The following is a 27,887-nucleotide window of genomic DNA, read 5'->3' as shown; positions in this document are numbered from 1 at the left end:
GACTCGCCAATCACAGACAAGAAGATAATGATATATATCATTCTCTAGGAATGCCAATGTTCACGAAATGAAGGGAGAAACTCGGTAAAATCTGGTTCAAGATCACTACACAGGATACTATCAACAAAACAAGAGTCTCCATGACAGCTCAATTCAATTGCCGTTCCATATATAATTCCAACGGTAACATAACAACCGCCCCAACATGGTCCGCACGGAACCATAACGAAGCTATTTAATTAACACGCAAATACACCAAAAGAGAACGATAATGTATAGGGGCTTCTTCCGTCCCCTACTATTTATTACAGTTTCTACATGTTCGAAACACAGAATGCCCAAGGCTTATTATCTTTTATTTAGAGGAAAGCCAAAGGCATATGAACACAACAGACTTTTTCATTTGTTTTTGTTGTCACAAATGGAGATCGCAATGATATTGTGCGATTCATGGTACGATAGAGTTGTCATTGCGGCGGAGAAATGGAACGAACTGATTGGGACTCCCAACCTCCAGCTTGGCCAGCAGTTGCTGCAGACACTCTTGTACTGAAGGATCATCCTGTGTTTCCAGCAAGAAAATATAGTCAGTTTCACATTGCAATCTTGCGACATCTACTTCACTGGACCAAAATGAATCTTGGGAGCAGTACTATTATAGCACAAGTATCAAGACTCACCAGATAGTCATTGAATGTCCCATTTTGTAGCACGATGGGAAGCCTTGTTTTAAACACCGCACGACCCCTGCATCAGAGAGAAGACAAAAACAACATTGGTACTACTTGATAAGGATAGGCGTGAAAAGATATCACAACCATGGGAATGACAGCAGGTACAAACCTAGGATGGTCAAATAGCCTAAGGTAACAACGGACAATGCACTTCAGCAGCCTTGCCGAAGGTCGGGCATCTCGTGAGGAAACCATTTCTTGTAAAGCAAAAGCAATCTCATAGAAAGGACCGTGAGTGTTACAACAGTGGTGCAAACCAACATCGTTTAGCAGAAGCTTTAGGAGAATGAAAGTGGACACCTGCAAAATGAATGGGCAATGGTCATAGAAATTAGCAAAATGAGTGTCCATTCGTTATGGGTCTTATTTCTAGGATTTGCTTCTACTTTAACTTCACCTGCAACAAGAGACAAGCTCATGATACTTAACTTGTGTCGATTATTAGAAGCAAAGAGGTGTTGCAAGGAAAATAACAATGTTACGTATAATTGTTGAGATGACGTGGTGGAAGTATATCTGCTACAAAAGCAGTTGGATAGTTGCCATGAAAATATAGCGCAGGTAGTTATTACAACTTTTAGTTACATGTTAACTGCATACTTCACGTGATGGTCACTCGTACTGGAAGATCCCATCGGGGCCACACATGCTTCGGCTGAGATCACGCTCGCCAGCCATGCGACGGATCCCCAGCCAGAAGCCCAGACCGCGCCAGTCTCGCCTGCCGCTCGGTCGGGCCAAAGCTGCGCAATCCCCACCGTGGCGCGGGCCCCGCCTGACGCCTCGGATCAGACGCCGCGGGCCAGAGCGGGCAGCGCTTTACCACGCGTGGGAAACCCTTCGGAGCCGATGCCGCACGCCAGCGCGGGAAGCGCCTTGTCGCTTGTCGCCATCCACCCAGTCCTGGCTCCTGGGCCCACAGCAGGGACGCCCACCACCGAGCAGGCCACGCCCGAGCCAGCTCCGCCTGGGCCGCCCTCCCCCTAGCCCACTCCTGCAGCGGCTGGTGAAGCCCCAGGCCGACCCGGCCCAGCCCCGATCACCATCCTGCAGCGGCCCACTCGCCCTGATCGGGAGGGCTCTGATGTAGCACCGCGCGTGACTGCGCCGCGTCGGTTTGCCTCGCCCCCGATCACCCTGCGTCGATCGCGCAGCCAGCTAACCCCGGTTACTTCCTCCTGGACGCTGGGGCAATTCTTGTCTGCAGCCACGAAGCAGCTCAACGCTGCCCTACTGTCCCCTGGGAAACGCCAGCGACCACCACTGAACTTCAGCCCGCGGCGGGGACGGTCGGCTTCGGCTCACACAGCAGTGGCTACGCCGCCAAAGGCCGAGAGGCGCGCCCAAGTGCAGATCCTCCGCACCCTTGGCATAGTTGGCATCAATCAGCCCATCTCCGCTGCTGCGATGAAGGTATACGACGACCTATTTGCCACGCCACTGCAGATGTCGGTCATGCAGGCTATCGCGGCCCTCGTCGACAGGGAGCTCCCGGCCTGTCTGACGGCCGTGCCCAGCACCGCTGCAGCCTGTGCGAGTTAGCAGCGCCGCTCGCCACGCGTCGACACCTTGTTCATGGATCACGGCTTGCAGATTGTTGTATGGAATGTTAGAGGCCTTAACTCACGCGCCAGGCGCTGCGCGATTCGATCGTTACTCTCTACCACCCGCGCATCCACTGTATGCCTGCAAGAAACTAAGATGGCTTTGATCTCGTCGTCTGTTGTGCTGGAAACGCTTGGGTTTGAATTTGATGGGTCCACTTACCTCCCGGCCGATGGCACGCGCGGCGGCATTCTCCTGGCTTGGAAAACTAGGGCTGCCACGCTCTCTGACCTTCAGTTCACGCAGCACGCGGTGACTGCGAAGGTGCGCGCGCCCAATGGCAACCCCTGATGGCTCACCACGGTCTATGGGCCCCAAAGCGACCAGGACAAATTGCTGTTCCTGCAAGAGCTGCGCGACATTCGCGATACTAGCCCAGGCCCATGGATGTTGTGTGGGGACTTCAACTTGATATGTCGTGCCTCGGACAAAAGCTCGGGCAACGTGAACCACCGCATGATGGGTAGATTCCGCCGCGTCATCAACAACCTTGCCCTCAAGGAGGTTTACCTCAATGGGCGTCGTTTCACGTGGTCCAACGAGCAATCCCCTCCTACGCTCGTGCGCCTCGACCGGGTGCTCTGCACCACCGACTGGGAGGACAGTCATGGCGAGTGCCACCTCCGCTGCCTGGCATCCGTTGTCTCCGATCACTGCCCTCTGCTCCTAGACTGCTCGCCCATGCCATCAGCTCACAAGCGCTTCCACTTCGAGGAGTTCTGGATGCGCCTCGACGGCTTCCACGACACGGTTGTCGCGGCCTGGGGCTCGGTCTCCGACCCAGACCCCTTCAGGCGGCTGGTGCGGCGACTGCAGGCTACGGGCCGCGCCCTCACGAGCTGGAGCGCCAAGTCCACGGGCAACATAAGGGACAAGCTTGCCATCTCTCGCGAGCTTATCATGCGCTTCGACCAAGCCATGGAGACCCGCACGCTCTCCCCACCGGAGGATTGGCTGCGCAAGCAGACCAAGCTCTCCTACCTGGGCTTGGCTTCGCTTGAGCGCACTATTGCCCGAAAGCGTGCTCGCATCTCCTCCCTCTCGGACGGCGACGCGAACACAAGCTTCTTCCACAGGCAATGCACTTATCGGCGGCAGAAAAACAGAGTGTACAGCTTGCTTGTTGATGGGCAGACGATCAGCGACCACGACGAGATGGCCCAGGCGGCCTTTGTCCACTTCGACGGGCTGCTGGGCACAGCGGCCGACCGCGCCCACACGCTGGACTTTGAGCACCTCATCCAGCCAGCTGATCTGTCAGGCCTAGAGGCGCCGTTCAGCCCCGACGAGATTTGGGAGGCTGTGCGGCGCATGCCGGCGCATAAGGCACCGGGGCCGGACGGCTTTACCGCGGAGTTCCTGCGAGCGTGCTGGAGCACCATTAAGCAGGACGTGCTTGAGGTCTTTGAGCAGCTCTATGCGCTGAGAGGGCGTGGATTCCACAGGCTCAACCAAGCACTGCTTACCTTGCTGCCAAAGCGCTCCGATGCTCACAAGCTCGGCGACTACCGCCCGATCTGCCTGATACATACTGTGGCTAAGCTCTTCGCGAAGGTCCTTTCCCTACGCTTGGCACCGATGCTCGACGGCCTAGTGAGCCGCTATCAGAATGCCTTCATCGCCGGACGTACACTCCACGACAACTTCGTCCTAGTCCGGCAATCCCTCAAGCTTCTGCACCAACTGGGCGCGCCGAGGATCATGCTCAAGCTCGACCTCACCCGGGCCTTCGACTCCATATCTTGGCCCTTCCTCTTCGAGGCCCTGCACCAATATGGCTTCGGAGCGAGGTTCCGGGAGTGGCTGGCCATCCTCCTCTCCTCGGCTAGCACCCGCGTCTTGCTCAATGGCATGCCGGGACCCCCGATCTGGCATCGCCGCGGGTTGAGGCAGGGTGACTCGACATCCCCGCAGCTCTTCGTGCTGGCCGTCGACACGCTCAGCCGCCTCATGCAACGGGCGCTCCAGGCCGGCATCCTCCGGAGACTACACCCCCGACGCAACATCCCGGCTATCTCGCTTTACGCCGATGATGTGATGTTGTTCTGCCACGCCTCGACCGACGAGGTCCTCGCTGTGAAGGGCATCTTAGGGATCTTCGGCTCCGCCTCCGGCCTGCACGTGAACTACGGCAAGAGCTCCGCCACCGCACTACATGGAGATGAGTCGACCGCCGAATCACTGGCGATTCTGGGCTGCCAGACAGCGGCTCTGCCCATCACGTATCTGGGTATCCCCCTCTCCACGCGCCGCCCCACCGCGGCTCAGATGCAGCCCCTAGTCGACAAGGTGGCCGGCCGCCTACCATCTTGGAAGGCATGGCTCATGAACAAGGCCGGGCGGTTGGCGCTCGTCAAGTCTGTGCTCAGCGCCATCCCCGTCCACCAGATGCTCGCCCTAGCGCCCCCGAAGAAAACTTTGAAGCAGCTTGAGAAAATTCAGCGTGGGTTTCTCTGGGTCGGGCGCGAGGCGGCCCACGGTGGCCATTGCCACGTGAACTGGCGACGGGTATGCCGGCCGCTGGAGTACGGCGGCCTGGATGTCCGAGACCTAGAGCGCACGGGGCTGGCCCTTCGGCTCCGATGGCTATGGCTCTCACGGACGGACACTAGCCGAGCATGGCACGGCCTGGACCTGCAGTTCACCCCCGAGGAGTATGGCCTCTTCTATGCCTCCACCACCATGCAGATTGGAGACGGATCGACTGCGCTCTTCTGGGAGGACCGATGGCTCCTCGGCCTCTCCATACGTGAGCACGCGCCCTCGCTATACATGTGCATCCCCAAGCATCGCAGAAAGTCCAGGACGGTGGCAGCAGGCATAGCCGGCAATGCCTGGGCGAGGGACATTCACGGCACCATTGGCCTCCAGGAGATTGGGCAGTATCTCCAGATCTGGCAGTTGGTGTCCCGCATCACCCTCGCCGCAGAGCCGGACACGCTCTCCTGGAAGTGGACAGCAAGCGGCAGCTACTCAGCCAGGTCTGGCTATCTAGCCACCTTCCACGGTTCGATCACTTGCCGGTCCTGGAAGTTGATCTGGAAGGGTTGGGCCCCTCCAAAGGTCAAATTCTTCCACTGGCTCGCCAATCAGGACCGTTGTTGGACTGCGGAGCGCCTTGCTCGGCATGACCTAACGCATCACCCTCGGTGCCTTCTTTGCGACCAGGAACCGGAGACGATGCAGCACCTGCTACTCTCTTGCCCATTCGCGAAGCAAACCTGGCACGGGGTCATGTCCTGGCTGCGACTACCGGCACCTGTGCCCGACCAGGACGCCTCGCTGCAGGATTGGTGGCTACGCGCTCGCGATGCCACGCCTCACCCGCTCCGCAAAGCGCTGGCCTCGATTGCGCTTCTCGTGCCGTGGATGATCTGGAAGCATAGGAACGCGTGTGTATTCGACCATGTAACCCCATCGCTAGTAGAGCTCGCCGATGCGATCAAGGACGAGTCCAGGAATTGGGCGCAGGCAGGGGCCAAGGGGCTTAGGGTCACCCTGCCACCCACCTGGGACGTGCACTGATCTGGTTGTAACACCTTTGTACTAGCCTCCTCGGAGGTTGTCTTCCCCTCTTTTCAATACAATGAAACGCAAAGTCTTTTGCGTTTTCTCGAAGAAAAAAAATACCCGCAACCACAGTTGATTCTCTGGGATCCAAACCACAACTGATTCTCAGGAATCTGTAGCCCAAACAATAGGGGGGCTTAAGCTTCAAAGCTATATCGGACAAAATTTGTTCTATTACTTTAAAATTATATTAAACCTGCTTTTCGATTGCCACTGTATCCCATGGGGATGGAATCCTGGTGGGGGCAAGAACGGGGGAGAAGTCTTCCTAATAAATTGTGTGTTGAGCATAAGCAACATATATTTTATATGAGAGTAAAGGTGTCTAGTTACATACGGTTTTTGAAGGCTCATTGCCTATCTCCATGATCTTCAAGCACAAAGAAATAGTTTCAGATTCGAGCAAATAAACAGTAGCTTCAGTATCCTCATTCTGCATGCACATATCACAAGGAAAACCAACTAAATCTCATTTGCAAAACTCATATTGATAAAACAAAAACAAAAAATAGATCTTCGAAATATTATGATGTATTTAAACAAAATTAAGGTGAATATTGAGGATAATATGCAACAAAACAAGTTTATCCTTTCAAGCTCTTCTGGGTAACATATGGTGCTGTAAATTTGCATTCCAGCTGCACCAACACATTAGTATTACTAACTTGCCCTTTTTGTAGGCACTAAAAAGAGAACATTGAGTAAATGTAGTGATGATGTTGTGGAGAAATGCCCGAGCTGCAGCACTGAGTTAGTCGGACGTGTTGGACAAGGACGGTAACAACAGGTTCAACACGTTTATAGGAGTTTGGACGTCACATTAAATTGAAAAGGCATCTAAGAACCCGACATCCATTATATATGGACCACATATCTCATAATTAATCATTCAAAACAATAAAAACCCTCTCTATTTGGTACATCTCATCTTGTCTAATTCTCTCCCATCTCAATCAATGCTACCCCTCCCCAATACACATAAAAATGATAGACCCTAATCTCATACCCTTTAAATCCATGTCGTTTGGAATCTTATTAATGTAATTTATTTCACTAAGAACCAAATTCCAAAACATATGACGATGAGTTAGTATTTCAAATTTATCAACAGCTGAGAACTACATTATGTGGTGACAAACTGGCCATATTATCTATATCGGTATCTGCTAATTTGAAGGGGATATAATGTGTACACTGCGCTGTGCTAAAAACATAACAAATTATTCAGCAAAAACATAGAAGAATCATTACAACAAAAACTTCTCTGCAAGTTATAAATAAAAAAATATGTAACTATATTTTCCTTCCATGTCGGTTGAGATATCCACATTCCATGTAGAACAAGGATGGTAAATCCATTTGAAATTCATGCCGAGGTACATAAGTTAATTGACAAATGCATTGAATATTATGTGAAACAAGCTGGGCTTTCCTATCTAGTTTAAGACCATGTAAGCAATTTCAACTTCCAGCCTTCCAAGTATGAGTTACCTTTACTAGAGCACCAATGACACCCAAAGTGGTAAGCCGCAAGTACTCGAAAGGTTGGGCCTTGTCGACGGTATGCAAGAATGGGTACAGGTACAATGGAATATGAGCTGAAATACCAATGGTTGAAAAACAAATCATTGACAAAAAGATCCAAAAACTAAAGGTTTATAGAAGTGAAAACCCTTTTGTGGCTCTATATCATTTCAAGAACTATGCCAATATAAAACTATTATTACAAATCAACTACTAAGATAGTAGCTAGCAAAAATATTTAGCCAAAACGTATGATAACTCACAAAGCACACCAACAGTGCATTGAGATCTAATATGTGAAGTGGTTCTCATTACCTTTTATGAAAGGACTTCTGGTCTCAGGGTGTGATGCAATGCACTGCAATAACAAATAAAAATAGAAGAGGTTAAAAAAATATGTTACAAAATTATTGTGTGAAGTTCAAGGTAATTAAGAACAAATATGCATTAAAAACTTCTCTGTCGAACATTAAACCATGCTATGACAGCAACAAGAAATCAGATATTCTTCCATTGTGCTTTTATTTTTTCCTATGTGCATACCTGAAAAAGTGCAAGCACATTGCAGACTCGGGTTGATGCAGCCAACGTTAAAGTTGGAGGCGAAAGTGCAGGGTAGATTCTTACAATCTCCTGTTTATGTTTCAAGTAGCCAAATAGACCAGTGAGATAAACTAAGATTGGAAATTCAAACCTTAACAATAACCGGTACTCTCACTTGCTACAAGAAGACTGAATATGACCAAGAAAGACTAACTACCATATCAAATCTTTTTTTTAATAATGCCAAATTCATAAATATAGAAGGATAAAATGATTATGACATACCTGGACCAACGCGGCAATTGTGCCGAATGAGTACCACAACAAATGAGCCAGATCTGGAAACATCTCCCTCTTCTAAAATTTGATGAAACAACATTATACAACAAAATAGGGTTTCTTTGATGATTATGCACACTAATAAATGAACATAGAATCGACCATTGTTCAGTTCAGAACCATTGCTGAATTGATCGGTCACTATTGTGTTGTATCTCTTCATCAAAGCAGCATTGTCTACAAGCAAAAAAGCATCCACATTGGAATGGATTCATATCCCTGACAACTATTTTGTATAGTGGTATGCATTCCGGGCCATGTTTGGATTGAGTTTACTATGAACTAAACAACCCCACTGGACCAGAAAATGTCACTAAGACAACGTCACTAAGGCCATATTTGATAGTTTACTTTGAACTAAACATGAGAGAGAACAAAAAAATTGTATTCAATCCAAAGGCCTAAAGGCACAATTTTTCCACTATCCCGGGCCAGAATTCACAACAAACATCAGGGATTTAGGAAGGTGAACTCTTTCTTCAAAAGGGGCGCTAATCGGGAAAATCAAAGGATCACAAGAAGGACCTTAGAGAGCTCGGCGAGGGATTTCTCGCGTAGTGTAGGGTCGCAAAGGTTGAGCACCAGATGCTCCACCAATGTCATCTCTTGGTCCTTCGATGCTTGCACCGCCTCGGTGCCAACTTTGCCGCCTCTCGCCAAAGAAGGAGATGAAGGCATGGACATAGATCTGGAGGAGGAGGAGGAGGGATGTGGAGATGGAGGAGCACTATGTTTTTCTATGGCACAAAGGAACAACAATAAAAGCCAGTACAGGTCACAGAAGAAAAGAGTTTCTTATTAGTAACGTAATAAATTACGTTAGCTTTTGGAATTATTTGTGTAATGTGTGGTGCTGGGCACTACCTTTTCCTTAATTTTAATGGTGCTTATGACGGTTTTGTCGTTCGTATAACAATCATTGTCATGTTGTGAAAGAAATTTGTCTCTTACCACAGAAGGTGTATGTTTTTTACAACTCTGCTTATTCCCAAGCCCGGGTAAAGGAGGGTTATGATAGGCTTGGCGAGCCAACGTCAAAACTCAGCAACTCTTATGGAGATCAAACCCAAAAAAATAGTTGGGGCGTAACCCTCTGCCATATCGAAACCCGGGTGTTGTGTCAAATGGGCAAGGGTCGGCCCCTCACCCCTGGTGGCGCACTGTGTCTTGATCTAGATACTGTGGCAAGTGAGCAAGGATTGGGTCATCGCATCTTTAGTGGCGCGCTAAATCGGCGCCCAGGTGTAGTGGAAAATGAGCAAGGGTCTTCGCATTTGACTCAATGAGTGGGAAGGGTAAGGAAGTTAGTCAGGCCTAGGAGGATCCGCTTAGGTAGCTGGAACATAGGGTCCCTGGCAGGTAAGCTTCGGGAGCTAGTTGATACATTGGTGAGGAGAGGTGTTGATATCCTTTGTGTCCAAGAAACCAAATGAAGGGAACAAAAGGCGAAGGAGGTGGAGGATACCGGCTTCAAGCTGTGGTACACAGGGACGACTGCAAATAGAAGTGGAGTAGCCATCTTGATCAACAAGAGCCTCAAGTATGGAGTAGTAGACGTCAAGAGGCATGGAGACTGGATTATCCTGGTCAAGATGGTAGTTGAGGACTTAGCTCTCAATGTTATCAGCACGCAAGTCCTGCAAGTAGGCCATAATGAGAACACCAACAGAGAGTTCTGGGAAGGCCTGGAGGACATGGTTAGGAGTGTACCTATTGGTGAGAAGCTCTTCATAGGAGGAGACCTCAATGGCCATGTTGGTACATCTAACACCTGTTTTGAAGGGGTGCATGGGGCCTTTGACTATGGCATCAGGAATCAAGAAGGCGAAGATGTCTTAAGCTTTGCTCTAGCCTACAACATGATTGTAGCTAACACCATCTTTAAAAAGAGAGAATCACATCTAGTGACTTTTAGCAGTGGTCAACGCTCTAGCCAGATTGATTTCATCTTCTCGAGAAGAGAAGACAAGCGTGCTTGCCTAGATTGTAAGGTGATACCTGCAGAGTGTTGTTCCTCAGCATAAGATTATGGTGGCTGACTTCCGCTTTCAGATTCGTGTTCGGCGGGATAAGCATGCCAAAGTCGCTAGAATGAATTGGTGGAAGCTCAAGGGGCATTTTGCTCAGGCATTCAAGGAGAGGGTCATTAAGGAGGGTCCTTGGGAGGAAGGAGATGATGTAGACAATATGTGGATGAAGATGGAGACTTGCATTCGTAAGGTGGCCTCAGAGGAGTTTGGAGTGTCCAGGAGAAGTAGAAGCGAAGCTAAAGAGGGTGGTGGAACGATGATGTCCAGAAGGCAATTAAGGAGAAGAAAGATTGTTATAGACGCCTTTACCCGGAAAGGAGTGCAAACTGTTGAGTACTATTTATATAGCTATGTAGCCTTTTGTATTTACCTCATTGTATAAGGGATTTTCTGCATAACCTGCATTTGTACATATATATATATACAGGCCTATGGCCTCCTAGGAATACATGTGGCATATTTCCTAACATGGTATCAGAGCTAAGGCCTTGAGTTCAAGTCCTGGCTTTCCCAATTTATCCAAAAAAATATTGATGCCCCCCTCTTTGTCCACACCTATAGGCCTATTGAGCGATACCTCTGAGTCTATTCATGTGTTGAAGTGTATATGTGGATTGTCTAGCCTTTTCAATTAGTCTGGTCAACTTTTCGCACACCACAATTCATGTTATTACTCCTCTGTGGCTGTCGCCGATGCTTTTCTCCCCAAAGCTGCCACCGGTTCTCCACGTCCGCTCCACTCTGTTGCCGGTCAACCCAAGGTCGCTCCTCTCCTCCCCCAGCCTGCCCGCCTCCTCTGAATCGATCGCGGTGAGTTGCCTGTCTGTCTTCTCTAGATCGAGTCGTGCCCCTCTGGATCGAGCTCGATCAAAGTTGACCACCTCTGGATCGAAGACGTCGTGCTCTTCGACGACGTCCTAGACTTGCTAAAGTCGGCCTCCTCTGGATCAAAGCCGTCGCCCACTGCCCCTCGCTGGACCTCAATGCCAGCTAGTAATCTTCGTTGCCTCGTCGGATCTCGTGCCCCTCACCGGACCTCGCCGCCAGTTGCCGATCTCCGCCACCCTCACCGAATCCTGCCCCTGCTGCTGGCTCTCATCCCGTTCTCTGTTGCCATCTGCTGTCACCAGGAGCGCTAACTGAAGTTGCCGTCAGGACCTTCTGTCTGTACTGCTACCTGCCTGGTGATTGCTAAAAAAATGTCTACATCATCAGGCTATGTTGTCGTTTCGCGTTGTCCGGTGATTTTTGATGGCACTAACTACATCGACTTTGTTGGCTTCATGCGCATTCATATGTGTGGCATTTGTCTATGGGGCGTTCTTTCTAGCGAGGTCTGTTGTCAGCCGTGTCCGGTTCCTCTTATGGCCCCTACTCTGCCGACGCCACGGTTCTTGTTGCGGATGCTAGTCAGGCTGCAAAGGATGCAACTAAGTTTGTTGATGAGGTTGTCGTTCGTGCTTATGATGAGCTAGTTTTGACTTATGAGGAGGCTCTTGACACGTATCATGAGGCTACATCTACTAATACTCAGTGGCTTGATGATGATGGTCGTGTTGCAGCTATTCTCATTGCTAGTGTTCTGCCTTAGTTTGCCTAATTTCGTGGGCCTGCCTATCGTATTTGAGATGTGGACCCGTCTTCATCAGTGCTATCAATCCCCTGGTGATGCCTTATACCTGTATGTGGTCCGCCAGGAGCATGCTCTTCAGCAGGGTGACTCCATTATTGATGATTTCTATGCACAGAGTTCTGCTATTTGCCGTCAGCTTGATTCTCTCCGCAATGCTGGTTGTTGTAGTTGTCAGTGTTGCCAGGCTGTGTAGGCTGATTTGGAGTTCTTATCTCATCTGGGTAAGGAGTTTGAGCACCGGTGTGCATAGTTGTTTGCTTGTGGCCATATTTCTCTCATGGAGGCGCTTTCAGAGATTCGTGCTAAGGAGACCCGCTTACGTGGTGCTGGTTTACTTGAGGTTCCCTTTGTGCTCGCTGCTCGAGCTCCTGCTATGCCACATGCTGCACCGACTCCTTCCCGCTCAAGTGCTTCGTCGCTCTTGCCCACTCCTACTGGCGGCCAGGGCCACTCTCGCCCTCAGTGCGGCTATTGAAACCAAGAAGGGCATGTTGAGCCTCAGTGCTTCCAGAAGAAGCGACACATGCGTAGAGCGCGGACATCATCTTCAAGGACTTCTACTTCTACTTCGACATCTTCAGCTACCACCTTGGTTGAGTAGGATATTTTGAGACTTAGGCATATGCTTGCCGCTTCATATTCTTCTTCGACGGGTACTGCTTCCCACACCGAGCAACCACCCTCTACACAAACAGACACATCCCCATGGGTTCTGGATTCCAGAGCTTCTTTTCATATGTCTTCTCATTCTTCCAATTTGTCCTCTCTTAGATTGCTTGATTTTCATGTTCATGTACTCACTGCTGATGGTATTCCTCTTTTTGTTGCTAGTCAAGGCAATCTTACCACTCCTTATTCTGTTCTTGATGTTGCTCATGTTCCTTGACTTACCATGAATCTGTTTTCTGCTAGTCAACTTAATGATTCTGGTTGTCGCATCATCCTTAAAGTTGACATAAGATCGTCGCACGCACAATTTGGTTTCTCTCGTCATACTTGGCTTTATTTTATGACTTCTCGCAGTGGGGTTTTGTCTATCTATAAGCGTTTTGCTGCCATGGTTCACACTCAGTTCCCTTCACCCATTCGTGTGTTTCTTACCGACTCTATTGGCGAGTATATTTTCAAGATGTTGCATGGTGTTCTTGTTGAGCAGGGGACTCTTTCTCAGTTCTCTTGTCCTGGTGCTCATGCTCAGAATGGCGTGGTTGAGCGATAGCATCGTCACCTTAAGACGACTCGTGCATTGATGATCGTCGCCTCTCTTCTGCCTCATTTTTGGGTTGATGTTGTCTTCAGCTCCACCTATCTATCAATCTTCAGCCATCAGCTGCTCTACAGGGTGGTGTTCCTTTTGAGCATCTTTTTTATCGTTCTCCTGATTATTCGACGCTTCGTTTGTTTGGTTGTGTTTGCTATGTTCTTCTTGCACCTCATGAATACATCAAACTGACCGCTCAGTCCGTTGAGTGTGTCTTCTTAGGCTATAGTGATGAGCATAAGGGCTATTGTTTGTGTGATCATGTCGGTCTTCGGTTGCATATTTCTCGGGATGTGACTTTTGATGAGTCTCATCCGTTCTACCCGCGTCCATCTTCCTCGACCTTTTCAGTGGAGGATATCTCTTTCTTCACTTTTCCTGACACACCTATCACTCCCGTCAAACCCCTGTCTTTCCGTCACAACACCTACTCTGTTATTATCTGACAGTACAAGTGTATTAGCATTTTGCGCGATACTGTGAAGCATGAGCTCACCAAGCATATTGGTGTTGATGCTTTCTATGTGCACACTGGTGTGCAAGATCAGGTTATTGCACTTCGGTATGTGCCTTCCGAGTTACAGTTGGTGGATTTCCCGACGAAGGCACAGACTAGAGCGCGGCATGGCTTCTATCTCTCCAAACTCAGTGTTGTTAATCCACCATGAGTTTGAAGGGGGGGTTAAGAGTACTATTTATATAGCCATAGACCAGTATATAGCCATGTAGTCTTTTATATTTACCCCATTGTGTATGTATACATGTACATGTGTAGGATATGCAGAAACCCCTTATACAATGGGGTAAATACAAAAGGCTACATGTCTATATACTAGCCTATGGCCTTCGGGGAATACATGTTGCATATTTCCTAACATAAACAACATAGAGAAGTACAAGGTGGCAAAGAAGGCCGCAAAGCAAGCTATGAGTGAAGCAAGGGGTCAGGCGCATGAGGACCTCTACCCACGGTTAGACACGAAGGAAGGCGAAATGTACATCTATAAGATGGCCAAGATTAGAGAGAGGAAGACACGGGATGTCGACCAAGTCAAATGCATCAAGGACGGAGCAGAGCAACTCTTAGTGAAGAACGAGGAGATTAAGCATAGATGGCGGGAGTACTTCAACAAGTTGTTCAATGGGGAGAATGAGAGCTCTACCATTGAACTGGACGACTCCTTTGATGATACTAGCAGACATTTTATGCGGCGAATCTAGGAGTGTAAGGTCAAAGAGGTTTAAAAAGGATGAAAGGAGGCAAGGCGATGGGCCCTAATTGTACCCCATTGAGTTGTGGAGAGGCCTCGAAGACATAGCGATAGTATGGCTAACTAAACTTTTTAACCTCATTTTTCGGGCAAACAAGATGCCAGAAGAATGGAGATGGAGTATATTAGTACCAATCTTCAAGAACAAGGGGGATGTTCAGAGTTGTACTCCCTCCATTCCTAAATATATGTCTTCTTAGGGATTTCATATTGGACTACATACATATGTATATAGTCCTACTTTAGAGTGTAGATTCACTTATTTTGGTTCGTCTATAGTCCATAGTGAAATCTCTAAAAAGACTTATATTTGGGAATGGAGGGAGTACTGACTACCGTGGAATTAAGTTGATGAGCCATACAATGAAGCTATGGGAGAGAGAGTCATTGAGCATCATTGAGCATCGCTCAAGAAGAATGACAAATGTGACCAAAAATCAGTTTGGTTTCATGCCTGGGAGGTCGACCATGGAAGCCATTTTCTTGGTATGACAACTTATGGAGAGATACAGGGAGCAAAAGGACATGCATATGGTGTTCATTGACTTAGAGAAGGCCTACGATAGGATACTGTGGAATGTCATGGGGTGGGTCTTGGAGAAACATAAAGTCCCAGCAAATACATTACCCTCATCAAGGACATGTACGATAATAATGTTGACAAGTGTTCAACCAAGTGATGGCGACACTAATGACTTTCCCGTTAAAATAGGACTACATCAGGGGTCAGGTTTGAGCCCTTATCTTTTATGCTTTGGTAATGGATGAGGTCAAAAGGGATATACAAGGAGATATCCCATGGTTTATGCTCTTTTCGGATGATGTGGTGTTAGTCGATGATAGTCGGACGGGGTTAATATGAAGTTAGAGCTATGGAGACAAACCATGGAATCAGAAGGTTTTAGACTTAGTGCAACTGAATACATGAGGTGCAGTTTCAGTACTACTAGGCACCAGGAGGAGGTTAGCCTTGATGGGCAGGTGGTACCTCAGAAGGACATCTTTAAATATTTAGGGTCAATGTTGCATAAGGATGGGGATATCGATGAAGATGTGAGCCATCGAATCAAAATCGGATGGACAAAGTGGCGCTATGTTTCTAGCGTTCTCTTTGACAAGAGTGCCACAAAAGTTAAAAGGCAGATTCTATAGGACGGCGATTTCGCTAGCAATGTTGTATGGCGCCGAGTGTTGGCCAGCTACATGACAACATGTTCAACAGTTAGGTGTGACGAGATGCACATGTTGAGATGGATGTGTGACCACACAAGGACTGGATCCAGAATAATGATATACAAGATAGAGTTGGGGTAGCGCTGATTGAAGAGAAGCTTGTCCAACATCATCTGATATGGTTTGGGCATATTCAACACAGGCCTCTAAAATCTCTAGTGCATAGCAGATGACTAAAGTGTGCTGATAATGTCAAGAGAGGCCGGAGTTGACCAAACTTGACATGGAAGGAGTCTGTAAAGAGAGATCTTCATGATTGGAGTATCATCGGAACTAGCTATGGACACGGGTGCGTGGAAGCTTGCTATCCATGTGCCAGAACCATGAGTTAGTTGCGAGATCTTATGGGTTTCAGCTCAAGCCTATCCTAACTTGTTTGGGACTAAAGCCTTTGTTGTTGGTGGTGGTGATACATATATGTAATGAGACCGTGACATTTTGCAAGTCTCAGATGCGGGTAATCTGAAGCGAGTCTCGGATACGCTTCATTCAGAAGCTTTTGCTATGCTTTATGCCATAAACACAAACATCCAAATGGGCTGTAATTGAGCAACGATGGAAACTGACTGTGCAACTGAAGAATGTGGTATGCACTGAAGAATATGATATGTCAACTCTGGGAACTATTTTCAAAGACATCAAATTCCAGCTGCGTGATGTTTCTATTGTATCATATCCCAGATCTTGCAATATAGTTGCACACTATTTAGCAGCGTATGGTTCTAGGAAGCTGACACATGTGAGACTTGACTTGGCCTGTTGGCCAGTTCCCAGATTTTGTAAATGATCTTGTAGCTGGAGATTTGTCCAGGTGTGACATATAATGGAATGCAATCATGTCCCTTTAACAAAAACATAGGCCCTTGTAAATGTAGTCTTCTGATTATCTTCTGCTTCTGCTTTGGGGCATCATGTATTCAGTAAGTTTTGGCATCCTGGTTGATGTGGTGCTTTAATTAGGTAGCTTGTCTTTACTATAGTAAATAGGGGCCATGGGAACTTTTGGAACCTGGGTGTATATACACCCTAGATGTAAAAAAATAAGCAATTCAACAAAAAGTCAATAAATTCTAAAACTATTTTCGAAATAAACTTGACCTTCCATTGTACTTGTGAGAAAAAAATCCACAAAAAGAAAATTACACTTTGACTTCTTTTCAAAAAAGACAATTTTTCGGTAAAAATAGTGTGAATAGTGACCTATAATAGCAAATAAATTTTGTCTTTTTTGCCCACAAGTCAATGTTGGCTTTTTTCGTGAAAATTTATATACTAGTGCAAAATAAAGTCAAGTTTAATTAAAAATACTTCAGAACTATTTTGACTTTTTATTTAATTGTTAAAAAACATTCCCCATATAGGGTGCATATACAACAAGGAACCAAAGTGCATTTCCCCCCATTTTTTGCAAGTACATCCATTTTAGAGTGGTTCAGATATGTTATTTTAGGCAACAATGTATAGTCTACATTGTTGTTTGATGCTAATATGTGCTAAGATTTCTCAAAATTATACAGAGTGTGTTGACATGAGGTGAATAGCTATAATAATTTTACTTTCCTCTTTTATGCTATGTTGAATGGACACACAATGAAGAGCAGGTCTCCGGTAGGTTTATCCCTAAACGCTAGTGATAAATATAATGCAAAGCACATAATGAGAATGAATAACATTGAATTTACATTGTTATCAACAAATAGGTCATAAGCAGTTGTGGACCATAACTCTTTTCCTATAATAAGCAATCTAAACTAATCCAACAATTTCAGGAAAAAATCATGAATTTATATTAGGAAGAACTACCACAAAATTCAAAATTTTAAGATAAAATAGAAATGAAAGATGCTTGCATGTTACTAATAAAATGGCATTTATAAAATAGTTATAATGTATCCTTGGTGTATAAATCAATGTTAATGATTGTGAGAAGATAACATCGCGGAAAGAGAAGAACTTGTGCATCTGTTTTCGTAATTCATTCAAGCATGTACTCCCTCCGGTTCCATAACAGTTGTCATCTTAGAACATCTACATGGTCCACAAACTAAACCTTCAACCAACAGCCATATTTATCCAATAAAAAGATCTAAAAGTTAAGACTTTCCTTATATCAAACAGTAAAATTACAACTTATAGAGAACTAGAGGGAGTATGCATGTATATTTACATCTTATTTTTCCACGTGCTTAGTACTAGGTAAATTTATTAAGGATAAGGACAATTATTCTTAAAACCATGCAACTCACAAACTTTTCAGTCACAAGAATGGTGTATCACCGCATCATGATTTATTTAATGTCACAGATGATAAACCTCGCTTAAACATGGTATCAAGCTAAATTATTGTTGTCATAAGTTCAAGTTTGAAGACTTAAGAGCAAATTGCACTTTAAATAATACTTCAAATTAAATAGGAGATGAGGTAATAGGCTGTTGAGAGGACAAATGGTGTAAAATACCTTACGCAGCTCCAAAAGAGCATGCCCCTTGAGCTCCGGATCTAGCAAATCAAGAAGAAGACGCTCCAAAAGAATTGGGTCATCCGAAGCAGGAACCTCGCTACTCGGCATTGAATTCAGTAAGGGAGTGTGAAGCTGTATGACAAACAAAAAACAAAGTAAAATAATCATGAACATTTCTATAAGAGTGAATGCAATAGCGAATGAATTTAAATAGTCGCATCAAGCAAATTTTCAATGATCAAAAAGCGGTAAGCGTAAGCGAAGCGGAAGGCCACAACTTACAGCAATGGGTGCTTAAGTGCAGCTTAACCGTGATTAAACATTTTAGAACAAAAGAGGAGTAGAGGAAGAACTGGAGAACAAAAGGGGGGAGAGGAGAGAAGGAATCAATCACTCACTTGAACTGACTGAAATATGCGTCGAGGAGGACCCGGGAGCCTTGCGGCCAGGAGTCGCCACTGGAATCCGAGAGGAGCAGCCGCCGCCGCCGCAACACCCTCTCCTTTCTAAGTTTCCGTCCCCTCCTAACCCTAGCGAAACAGGCCAATTCTCGCCCGGCCCTTTATACTACTCCTTTCCCCTCCCACCCACTCGTTTTCACCTCCTGCCCAACCAATCCCAGCGCTTTCCCCTCGCTTAAGCACGCGGCGCACGCTCAGCCAACGCTTAGTGCTAAATTGGCCGCTCAAGTGCATTTAATTCCGCTCAGCACTAAAAAATGCGATTATGGCCGAAGAAAGGCTTTAGGCCATCACTCAGCGCTTAAATGCGATTAAGCGGCGCAATAACCTTTCTTGACCATTGCAAATTTCACATGTTTCTTTACTAGTATACTAAACAATTAACGGCGATATCCACTCAACCTAATCTGTCGTCAAATAAATGTTCATTATTTTATTGTTTTTCCCTTGATGAGTTATATACGCATTATTTTAGCTACTCATAACTCCAAATTATTGGTTGCCACATTTGGCAGTGAACCATACCGAGGATATGTACGAGGCTTGCATGCATCTTATGTGTCATTCTTATCCCATTACTACTTACCAATAGCCATACATGTGGTTCATTCCTAGTTGTCCATAATAACATCATAACTTAGTATTGTGCAAATAGTAGCTTACTGGGTACCCCGTCGATAATGGTCATCTTCATATCCACATGTTTAGCACGATATTATTGCCATCTAGAGAATGCTAGTAACTCTACATGATTAAGCATAGGGTTTCTTTAGTATATTGTGGCGCTAAATCTCAATTGCTCCTAATTGAGGCCAAACGCATGTATTATTCTTATCTTGCAGTATGCAAATGACAACACATGTCATCCTTTGTGAGTCATTTGTTTCTTGTTCATAATAACCTCAAAAAATGGAATCATACTATTTCGAAGTAATAATAACATTACCTTGATGATAAATAATCATTTTTGTACTAGCATGTACAACACGTTATTGCGATCTAGAGAATGCCAACCCATTTCAACTTGGCCTGCCTTGGGGTGTTTCAGATGGGATTTCTAAGTATATCGTGACAACAACAATTTACCTTGGAGGGACAACAAAGAACTATGTCTCTTGAAAACCACGCTTCATCCAAAAACAAAGAGTTGCCCTTGTTCCTCACTACTTCTGGAATCATGTGTACGTTGAAAGCACTGCCTGAACTGGAGTAAATAACTCTAATAAACTGCACGCAACAAAAAGTGGCATACAGAGCTCGTTATGGACCTCATGGTTCAACTGCATTGCCCTGATAAATTCAACAAAGAATGCCTCAGGTAGAAAAGTAAACAACAAATACGGTCACATAATACCTTTACAAACTTTTGCGTCCTTGTATGAAGTGGCTGTTAAGGAGAAAGAGACAAAAGAATGAATTAGGCTTTTGGACAGAAATAGTACTAAACAGAATATAATGGCATGTATTACATAGTGCGGATGGGCAATACATTTTCAAGATGAGCACAACAAATATCAAGTGCAGTGCATCTCTTGATATCTTTCCTTCCATTTCCTCACTCTCTATATCAAAATGCCATGTACATTATACTTTATACTATTAGCATTGTGCTATTATAACTTAGAACACAACACATTCAAGAAATTTGGTTGAATCACATATAGAAGAAGCTTAATCCATATATGCCCTGAGATGGTAGTTCAAACTATGTAGATACTCAACAAGAAGCTTAATCAGTATATGCCGTGAGATGCATTGTGCGTAGCATATCTAGACCCAACAAAATAAGGTTGCAATTGTGTTTAGCAGTTCAACTGTGAATATACTCAGGTAAGATTAGTTTCACAGAATGTTATGGGGCTGCATACAAGAACCTGGTCAGTTCCAATTTTACCCAGAAACTTGGTTTAATTTCTCAAGTTTGAAATTTTTTCATCGGCTTCCAACCTTCTTTGGATCAAAGGAATTCGTATTAAAATTCCTTGAAAAACAAGGGGTCATTTGGGGGTTGAAATGAACCAAGGTTCTGAAAACTGAGCCAGGGTCATTTGAGTAACCAGTTGGTTCGATATGATTTTCCAAACCCTGAATAATAATAATACAGAGGGGGTGGATATATGTAATTTAACCATCAATATTTAAGGAGCAAGAGTAACGATGCTACACGAGATAACAAATATTAGTACACTACATCTCAAAAGAAGACTAACTAATGCTTTCCACTACATAAACGCCTCCAGTGACTGTCCCACTGGCTGCCTTCAAAACAATTGTTTAGTTTTGCCTGCAGTACCATAAACACTATGAAAGAGAATTGTAGATCTTCTTTAGTCAGGACAGTCTCCAGCAAGCTTGACTGAGATGAGAAGTAGAACATACTCATCAACAGACATTGGTATAGCTTGTCAACTCAGTGTTTTCTACAAACAAGAATTTCTAAACATGGGAACCTATAAGAGGAATTAATTCGAGCAAAGAGTAGTAGCAAGCTATGATACTTATTTGTAGATTATATGATTGATGGCATTGTAATTGAAATGGACAAGAGGCAGCAAACTAATGTTTTCCCAAGGCTGCTTGTCACTGTGCTAACTAGAATTGTAGCATGTACTATTTAAATTCAAATTGTTGTATCCACATGTAGCGCTATCCAAACATTTCAGTGTTCAAACTGTAATAAGAAGGTGTACACATGAGACAAACTATTGCTCAAGGAAATTGATTGTGGGAAAAGAAGACATAAAGAACCAGGTACACACTCATAATATTGGCCATGAATATAATAACATAATAAGAACATTACTCTGTCCAAATTTAGCAAAATCAGCTCATCTGCAAAAATGTTCATGTGCTTAACCGAAGCAGGGATAGTAGTGTAGTAGCATCCTCTCCGCTCAGGCTGTGCCGGAGCTTTCTTTGCAAATTTGTCTTCTCTAAGTTGTTCCACCAATCGTGTCTCCATATCTTCTTGGGGAGCCCTATCCATCCATTTATGTCTCCAATGCCATTGTAATTTCTCACCAATTGGCTCTGTACAAATGAAACACACATAATCACTAGTTCATTAGGTTATTCTATCAAAAACGTCATAAATATGGGCTGCTCCGCATCTATTGAAGGTACGAGAAAAAAATGCATCAGGCTTACCAAGGCATTCAATGACACTCCGTGACAACTAGCTTGAAAGTGGTTTCCAGTCTCCAAAAGAATCCAAATTGTATGGTCCAAGCTAATCATCAAACCTTTTTACTGCTTCAGAGTATCTGGTTTCCTACCAGAAAACAAACTCTAGTATTCTAGCCCAAGAAAAATCAAGCACATGCATCCCTAGTTTACGGTTTTATTATGTTATATGACATAGTCAATAACTTGAGTTAATTATGTCAAATATGTTACAATTCTGAGACACCGGACAGACACAGATTTTGTAGTCCATATTTCAAAATTATTTATAGGAATATGACCGCGATAGCTGACGAACGTTCGCTAGGATGGGTTGGCATTTGCGAATGTTTTAGATGGCAATTTTAATTGTATGGGGTTGTCACTTTCTTCAGAAATGCATGGCAATTTCTGGGAAGTGGGAAGAAGATAATTTTGCGGCAAAAAAAGGCAGGATTTGCCACCTCTTACCGGGTAAATTTGCCAGACAAAAAAAGCGTTTGTTTGCCATCGCCCTGCCAGCTGACATTCACCAGTTATGATTACCATATTTATAAACCAGCTGCAAGGAAAACAAGTTAGACATAACTTAGGTGCATTTGTAGTCTGTCATATTAAATTATCATCTGGTGCAGATCTAGTAGATTACATAGTAATACAAATGAACCAATGCATCCTCTGATTTATTATCACTGAATTAGTTATTTGTAAAGTTCCATGCCTGAATACCTCAAGGCATATTGAGTATTGATAACTAGAGTTCTACAGTTCAGTACATGGCGCAGATACAAGATTTACAACAACTGAGGGAGCTGAAGCTGCCATGCTATTTTGCAAAATGAAATATACTTATCCAAACACAGGATTGCCATTTGACACTAGTTGATGTCTCATCTAGTACCAGTACAGTCTCAAGTGATTTACTATGTGTAAGAAGGCAAGAGAACTATATATTATAAAGATATGGGAAATAAAGCAACAAAGTAGGCTACAATATAAAAAAGATTCTAATATCAAACATGTTACCTTCGAACGACCACCTGGAACAGGCAGGGGATGAGTACTTGTAAGCAAGCAATTGTGTAAATTATTAGAATTCTGACGGCTAAAATATCCAACCACTCTATCTTTGTTTGGTTCTTCTCTTTTCCAAGTATAGTACATGTTCCAAGTGCATTGTTTTCCTAACTATTTTTCACCCACCATTCTAGGGGCAGGACAATGTGAAGATTGATACATAAATACGCATGAGCACTGTAAGTTATCTGATTCAGACTCAGATGTACATGTAACTGTAGTTTAAGAAGTTATAGCACCGGTTCTGGACAGAACTCTCAAAACGCACGGTAGAAGCGGACAAATATAGTACAAAGATCTACAGGCTGCTCTAGAAAGTAGAGGCTTGACATGGCTTTGGCATTCTATTTAGTTTTCCCAAACCAGGTTAAAAATCTATCTGAGCCATTGATCTAATAATAATTTTAATGGTTAATATAGTAGTTCATCTGAATATTTTCCTGTTACCGAACAGGTCCCAATACAAGAAGTGTCAAGAACTCAAAAAATTGTATGCGCTGATTCAGCACTTCAAATGTGACGAACTTGCTTCGGAACAGGGATGAGTCCTCAGACAGGTGAGTAGCAAGAAAGAATCTGACTGTCGATGCGAACTCATTCCCGTGCCTGGAAGGATTGTAGATAGCGGAGAAAAGATCGGTACAGGAAACCATAGTACATGAAACAACGGCATCAGACGCTAATCGAGTTAGAAAATTCTGGGAATGTGAGAAAAATGAACAAATCATGCGCACGAAAATTTGACAGTTCAGCCGAGTCACAACAGTTTTCACGGTATCACAGAAACAGGACAAGGAATCAAACAGAAGAGGAAAATGGCAAGGCAGCATGATGTTGGTGATATGGTACTACTAGATAAAGCAAGTTTGGATCCACTGTCACATAAATATGTCAACAGGGTAGTTTCGCTTCTTACCTACTCCCTCCGTTCCTAGATATTTGTCTTTTTAAAGATTCAACTACGGACTACATACGGAGCAAAATGAGTGAAATTACACTCTAAATTATGCCTATATACATCCGTATGTAGACCGTAGTGAAATTTCTAAAAAGACAAATATTTAGGAACGGAGGGAGTAGATTCTAGCGCACTCACACCAAAAATCACAAATACTTCCCCACCAGTTAAAAATTCCTCGGATACTAGGAGCGTCTATTTATTTATTTATGCATCAGATCGCCACTCGAAAAAGAAGAGGATTAGCTGTATTACTCAAGCATGTTTTCTACCTTCTCGGGGAGCAGTAGTGGAGGAAATGCGGGCCTGTGGGCACCAGCTTGATCCCTCTGAACCTGGGGCTGACCGATAACACCTGAAGCAGCATGGAAAACCAATCTCAGAACGGAAGTTGTAGCCGCCAGACGCCAGTAGGGGGGTTTGGAGAGGGCTGGCGTACCTGGGTGTCGACGCCGAGGACGGTGTGCTGGGGCACGTCGAGGAGCAGCAGCGTGACCCCCTTCCGCGTCAGCTCCGTCGCCGCACCGCCGCGCTGCTCGCCATGCTAACAGAGACCAACGAGGAGCGCGAGGCCACCGGCCGTGGAAGGAGGGAAGCACAAACGAGCCGCCGCCGCCGCCGCCGCCGCCGCCTGGAGAAGTGGCGAGAGAGACGGGCTGGGGATGCGGTGTTGGGCCTTGGCTGCATCCTGTCCCTTCCGTTCAGATCCAACGGTAGGCCGTGCATCGGCTCCGCCACGTTGCACTGGTGTCGAAGCTGGCCGGATCTTATGTGCCTGCAGCTCAGCTCGCGGCCATGCACACTCTATGCCCAACTTTGGGCGTTTTTTTCTTCTTCTTTTCTTTGAATATACTAGCAAAATATGCTCGTGCGTTGCAACGGGAGACAAATAAACTATGCGCTAGTCAAATAAGTATAACTCAATATCGTGACATATGAATATCTTCTATTTTTACAAAGTGGCTCACCATGTTGCCACTTATTTTTTTCCTTTCACCCTTGTTGATGATGGTGTGATGTCTACGTAATCATAGTGCATTTGACATGGTAAATCCCAAGGCTATGGGCTTGCCACTGGACGCTGCACTTTTCATTATATTGTTCAAGAAAATCTCATCGACCATGAATCACTCCCAATTCCTAGACAAATAAAACTTTCAAAATCAAATCCTAGACATATTTTTTTAATCGGTGAACGCTTTTTTTAATAGACAAACACTGTTTTAAAATTTTGAATTCTTTTGAATTGATCTTTTTTTTTCAAAAAAAACTTATTTTTTGTTAAATTTTGTGTTTTTTAATTTATGTGAACATTTTCTAAAATTTCATGGACATTTGTTTTCGGAATTCTTAATATATTTTCAATACACTATCATTTTTCAAAATCATGAACATGCTTTTATTTCCTGAATATTTTTTTATAACTGGTGAACAATTTTGCAAAACTACCAACATTTTTATAATCCACAAAAAAATTATGATTTTCCTTAACATTTTTTGAATTCATATACATTTTATGAGTTCTTAAACATGGTTTTGAAAATCGCAACTTTTTAAGATTTAAAATCCTGAATTGGTTGAAAGAAGGAAAGAAAACATAATGAGAAAAGGAAAGAAAAAAAATCAAATGAAAAATAGAGGAGTTAAGCCCCGCACATGGGCCGGCCCATTAACGCATATGTGTGTGGGGTAGGGGGTGCTGGAGAAAAGGAAGAAAAATAGTAGCATCCGGGATTCAATCCCTGGTCTCTAGGGTGAAAGGGCTAGGCGTTAGCCACTCTACTACTCATACATCTTTGGTTTTCATTAGTATTGCGGTATAAAATAACTTAGCACGACGCGACTTTGGAAAAATGAACCGTTGGCTTGAGTTACGGGTGGCATGGCTGGTAATTTGTAGCAACTTTGAGGGTATTTTTCTAGATGGACGACAGAAGCATTGGATGCTTTATTAATAGGTAAAGACTTTGGGCCTCGATCTATAGAGAATTAGGTTTGGTCTGTACAACACTCAATATTGATTGGATGCACTAGTCACGTGTATATAGATATAAGATGGGTCTCTACCTCACCTATACAAGGAACTAGGAGGTGGGCCTATGACACAATATGCATGCATATATATATATTCAACACCCCGCAGTCGAAGCGTCGCCAGAGACACAGAGACTTGGAACGAAACTCCTCAAATGTGGAAGTGGGCAGTCCCTTAGTCATCACATCGGCAAACTGTTATGTGGTCGGAACATGAAGAACCCGGATGTGACCAAGGGGAACCTGTTCGCGCACAAATTGGATATCAAGCTCGATGTGCTTTGTCCGGCGATGATGAACGGGGTTGGCAGAAAGATACACAGCAAAGACGTTGTCACAGTAGACAACTGTGGCCTTGGTGACACCATGATGCAACTCGTGTAGAAGCTGTCGAAGCCAGGAACACTCGGCAACTGCGTTAGACACTGCTCAGTACTCGGCTTCCGTGTTAGAGCGCGAGACGGTGGGTTGTCATTTGGACGACCATGAGACGAGCGAAGGGCCAAGATAGACGCAGTAGCCGAACATGGAGCATTGTGTATCAGGACAGCCAGCCCAATCAGCATCAGAATAGGCCACCAGATTCAAAGAGGGAGATGCCGTGAGTGTGAGTCCGAGGGACATCGTGCCACGGATATACCGGAGAATCCGTTTCGCGAGCGTCCAGTGGGAATCACGAGGGGTGTGCATATGGAGGCACACCCTCTACACAACATACTGTAAGTCTGGTCTGGTGAGTGTTAGATACTGAAGAGCACCAACAATGAAGCGATAGAATGGAGCATCCGACGCCAGTAAACCCTCCTTAGCAGAAACCTTGGCTTTCGTGTCAATAGGACTAGCGACGGGATGATAGTTGAGCATACCAGCGCGCTCAAGCAGCTCATGCGCATACTTCTATTGATGGAGAAAGAAGTCGTGAGGTCACCGAATGACCTCAATCCTAAGGAAGTAATGAAGAGCACCCAAATCCTTGATGGCAAACTCTTTACGCAGTCACAGAGTAATCTGCTAAAGAAGACTTGCGGAAGAGGGCGTGAGGATGATGTCATCGACGTATAGTAGCAAGTAGGCAGTCGTGTCGCCGTGGTGGAGAACAAACAAGGAGGCATCTGAGCGAGTAACACAGAAGCCCAGTGTCTGTAGAAAACCTGTGATACGCCGATACCAAGCGTGTAGAGCTTGGTCCAGGTGCGGTTCCGCTGAAGGGCGTCAAACTCTTCCTGCATTGCGGCTAGCCAATGAGTATCACGGAGGGCTGCCCGCACGGAAACAGGAAGTGATGACAGCTCGGAGGTGTATGCTGCAAGAAGGTACTCGTCGCTGGAGTACCGCAGACATGGTCGGTGGACACCGGCCCTAGCCCGCGTCAGGGGGGCGGCTGCCGAGGGGCTGGCTGCTGAGGGGCCGGTGTTGGAAATATGTCCTAGAGGCAATAATAAAATGGTTATTATCATATTTCCTTGTTCATGATAATTGTCTATTGTTCATGATATAATTGTATTAACAGGAAACAGTAATACATGTGTGAATAAATAGATCACAATGTGTCCCTAGCAAGCCTCTAGTTGGCTAGCTCGTTGATCAATAGATGATCATGGTTTCCTGATCATGGGCATTATATGTCATTGATAACGGGATCACATCATTGGGAGAATGATGTGATGGACAAGACCTAATCCTAAGCATAGCACTAGATCGTATTGTTCGTATGCTAAAGCTTTTCTAATGTCAAGTGTCTTTTCCTTCGACCGTGAGATTGTGCAACTCCCGGATACCGTAGGAGTGCTTTGGGTGTATCAAACGTCACAACGTAACTGGGTGACTATAAAGGTGCACTACGGGTACCTCTAAAAGTGTGTGTTGGGTTGGTACAAATCGAGATCGGGATTTGTCACTCCGCGTGACGGAGAGGTATCTCTGGGCCCACTCGGTAGAACATCATCATGAGCTCAATGTGACTAAGAAGTTAGTCACACGATGACGTGCT

At 45.1% G+C, this 27,887-nt stretch overlaps 1 protein-coding gene across 4 annotated transcripts; it reads right to left on the bottom strand.

Annotated features, from left to right (window-relative positions):
• Positions 1 to 141: 141 nt before the first annotated feature.
• LOC123431497 (CCR4-NOT transcription complex subunit 9-like) lies at positions 142 to 24,532 on the bottom strand. Of its 4 annotated transcripts, none has more exons than XM_045115314.1 (16): positions 24,303 to 24,532; positions 24,136 to 24,218; positions 22,300 to 22,390; positions 21,814 to 21,937; positions 21,470 to 21,696; positions 20,021 to 20,053; positions 19,753 to 19,893; positions 18,203 to 18,337; positions 8,262 to 8,333; positions 7,977 to 8,066; positions 7,749 to 7,791; positions 7,401 to 7,507; positions 6,247 to 6,342; positions 844 to 1,034; positions 681 to 747; positions 142 to 562 (listed from the first exon to the last, which is right to left on the bottom strand). In XM_045115314.1, the coding sequence occupies exons 5-16, from the start codon at positions 21,650 to 21,652 to the stop codon at positions 449 to 451; spliced, it is 1,272 nt and encodes a 423-aa protein (XP_044971249.1). In that variant the 5' UTR covers positions 21,653 to 21,696; positions 21,814 to 21,937; positions 22,300 to 22,390; positions 24,136 to 24,218; positions 24,303 to 24,532; the 3' UTR covers positions 142 to 448. The 4 variants fall into 4 exon arrangements, with proteins under 4 accessions (XP_044971249.1, XP_044971250.1, XP_044971251.1 ...); XM_045115315.1 differs by having other exon boundaries at positions 21,814 to 21,929; XM_045115316.1 differs by having other exon boundaries at positions 21,814 to 21,895.
• Between the last annotated feature and the right edge of the window lie 3,355 nt (positions 24,533 to 27,887).

The sequence above is a fragment of the Hordeum vulgare genome, chromosome 2H (genome assembly GCF_904849725.1).
Source record: "Hordeum vulgare subsp. vulgare chromosome 2H, MorexV3_pseudomolecules_assembly, whole genome shotgun sequence".
Classification (NCBI taxonomy): domain Eukaryota; kingdom Viridiplantae; phylum Streptophyta; class Magnoliopsida; order Poales; family Poaceae; genus Hordeum; species Hordeum vulgare.
The sequence above is the reverse complement of the archived record's forward strand: the minus strand, read 5'-3'. Positions and strand labels throughout refer to the sequence as shown.

Coding starts and splice junctions, on each gene's coding strand:
- LOC123431497 (XM_045115314.1), bottom strand. CDS start 21,652: ATGGATAGGGCTCCCCAAGAAGATATGGAGACACGATTGGTGGAACAA. Junction 8,067..8,261: donor CAATTGCCGCGTTGGTCCAG/GTATGTCATAAT, acceptor AAACATAAACAG/GAGATTGTAAGAATCTACCC. Junction 6,343..7,400: donor TCATTGGTGCTCTAGTAAAG/GTAACTCATACT, acceptor ATGTGCATGCAG/AATGAGGATACTGAAGCTAC.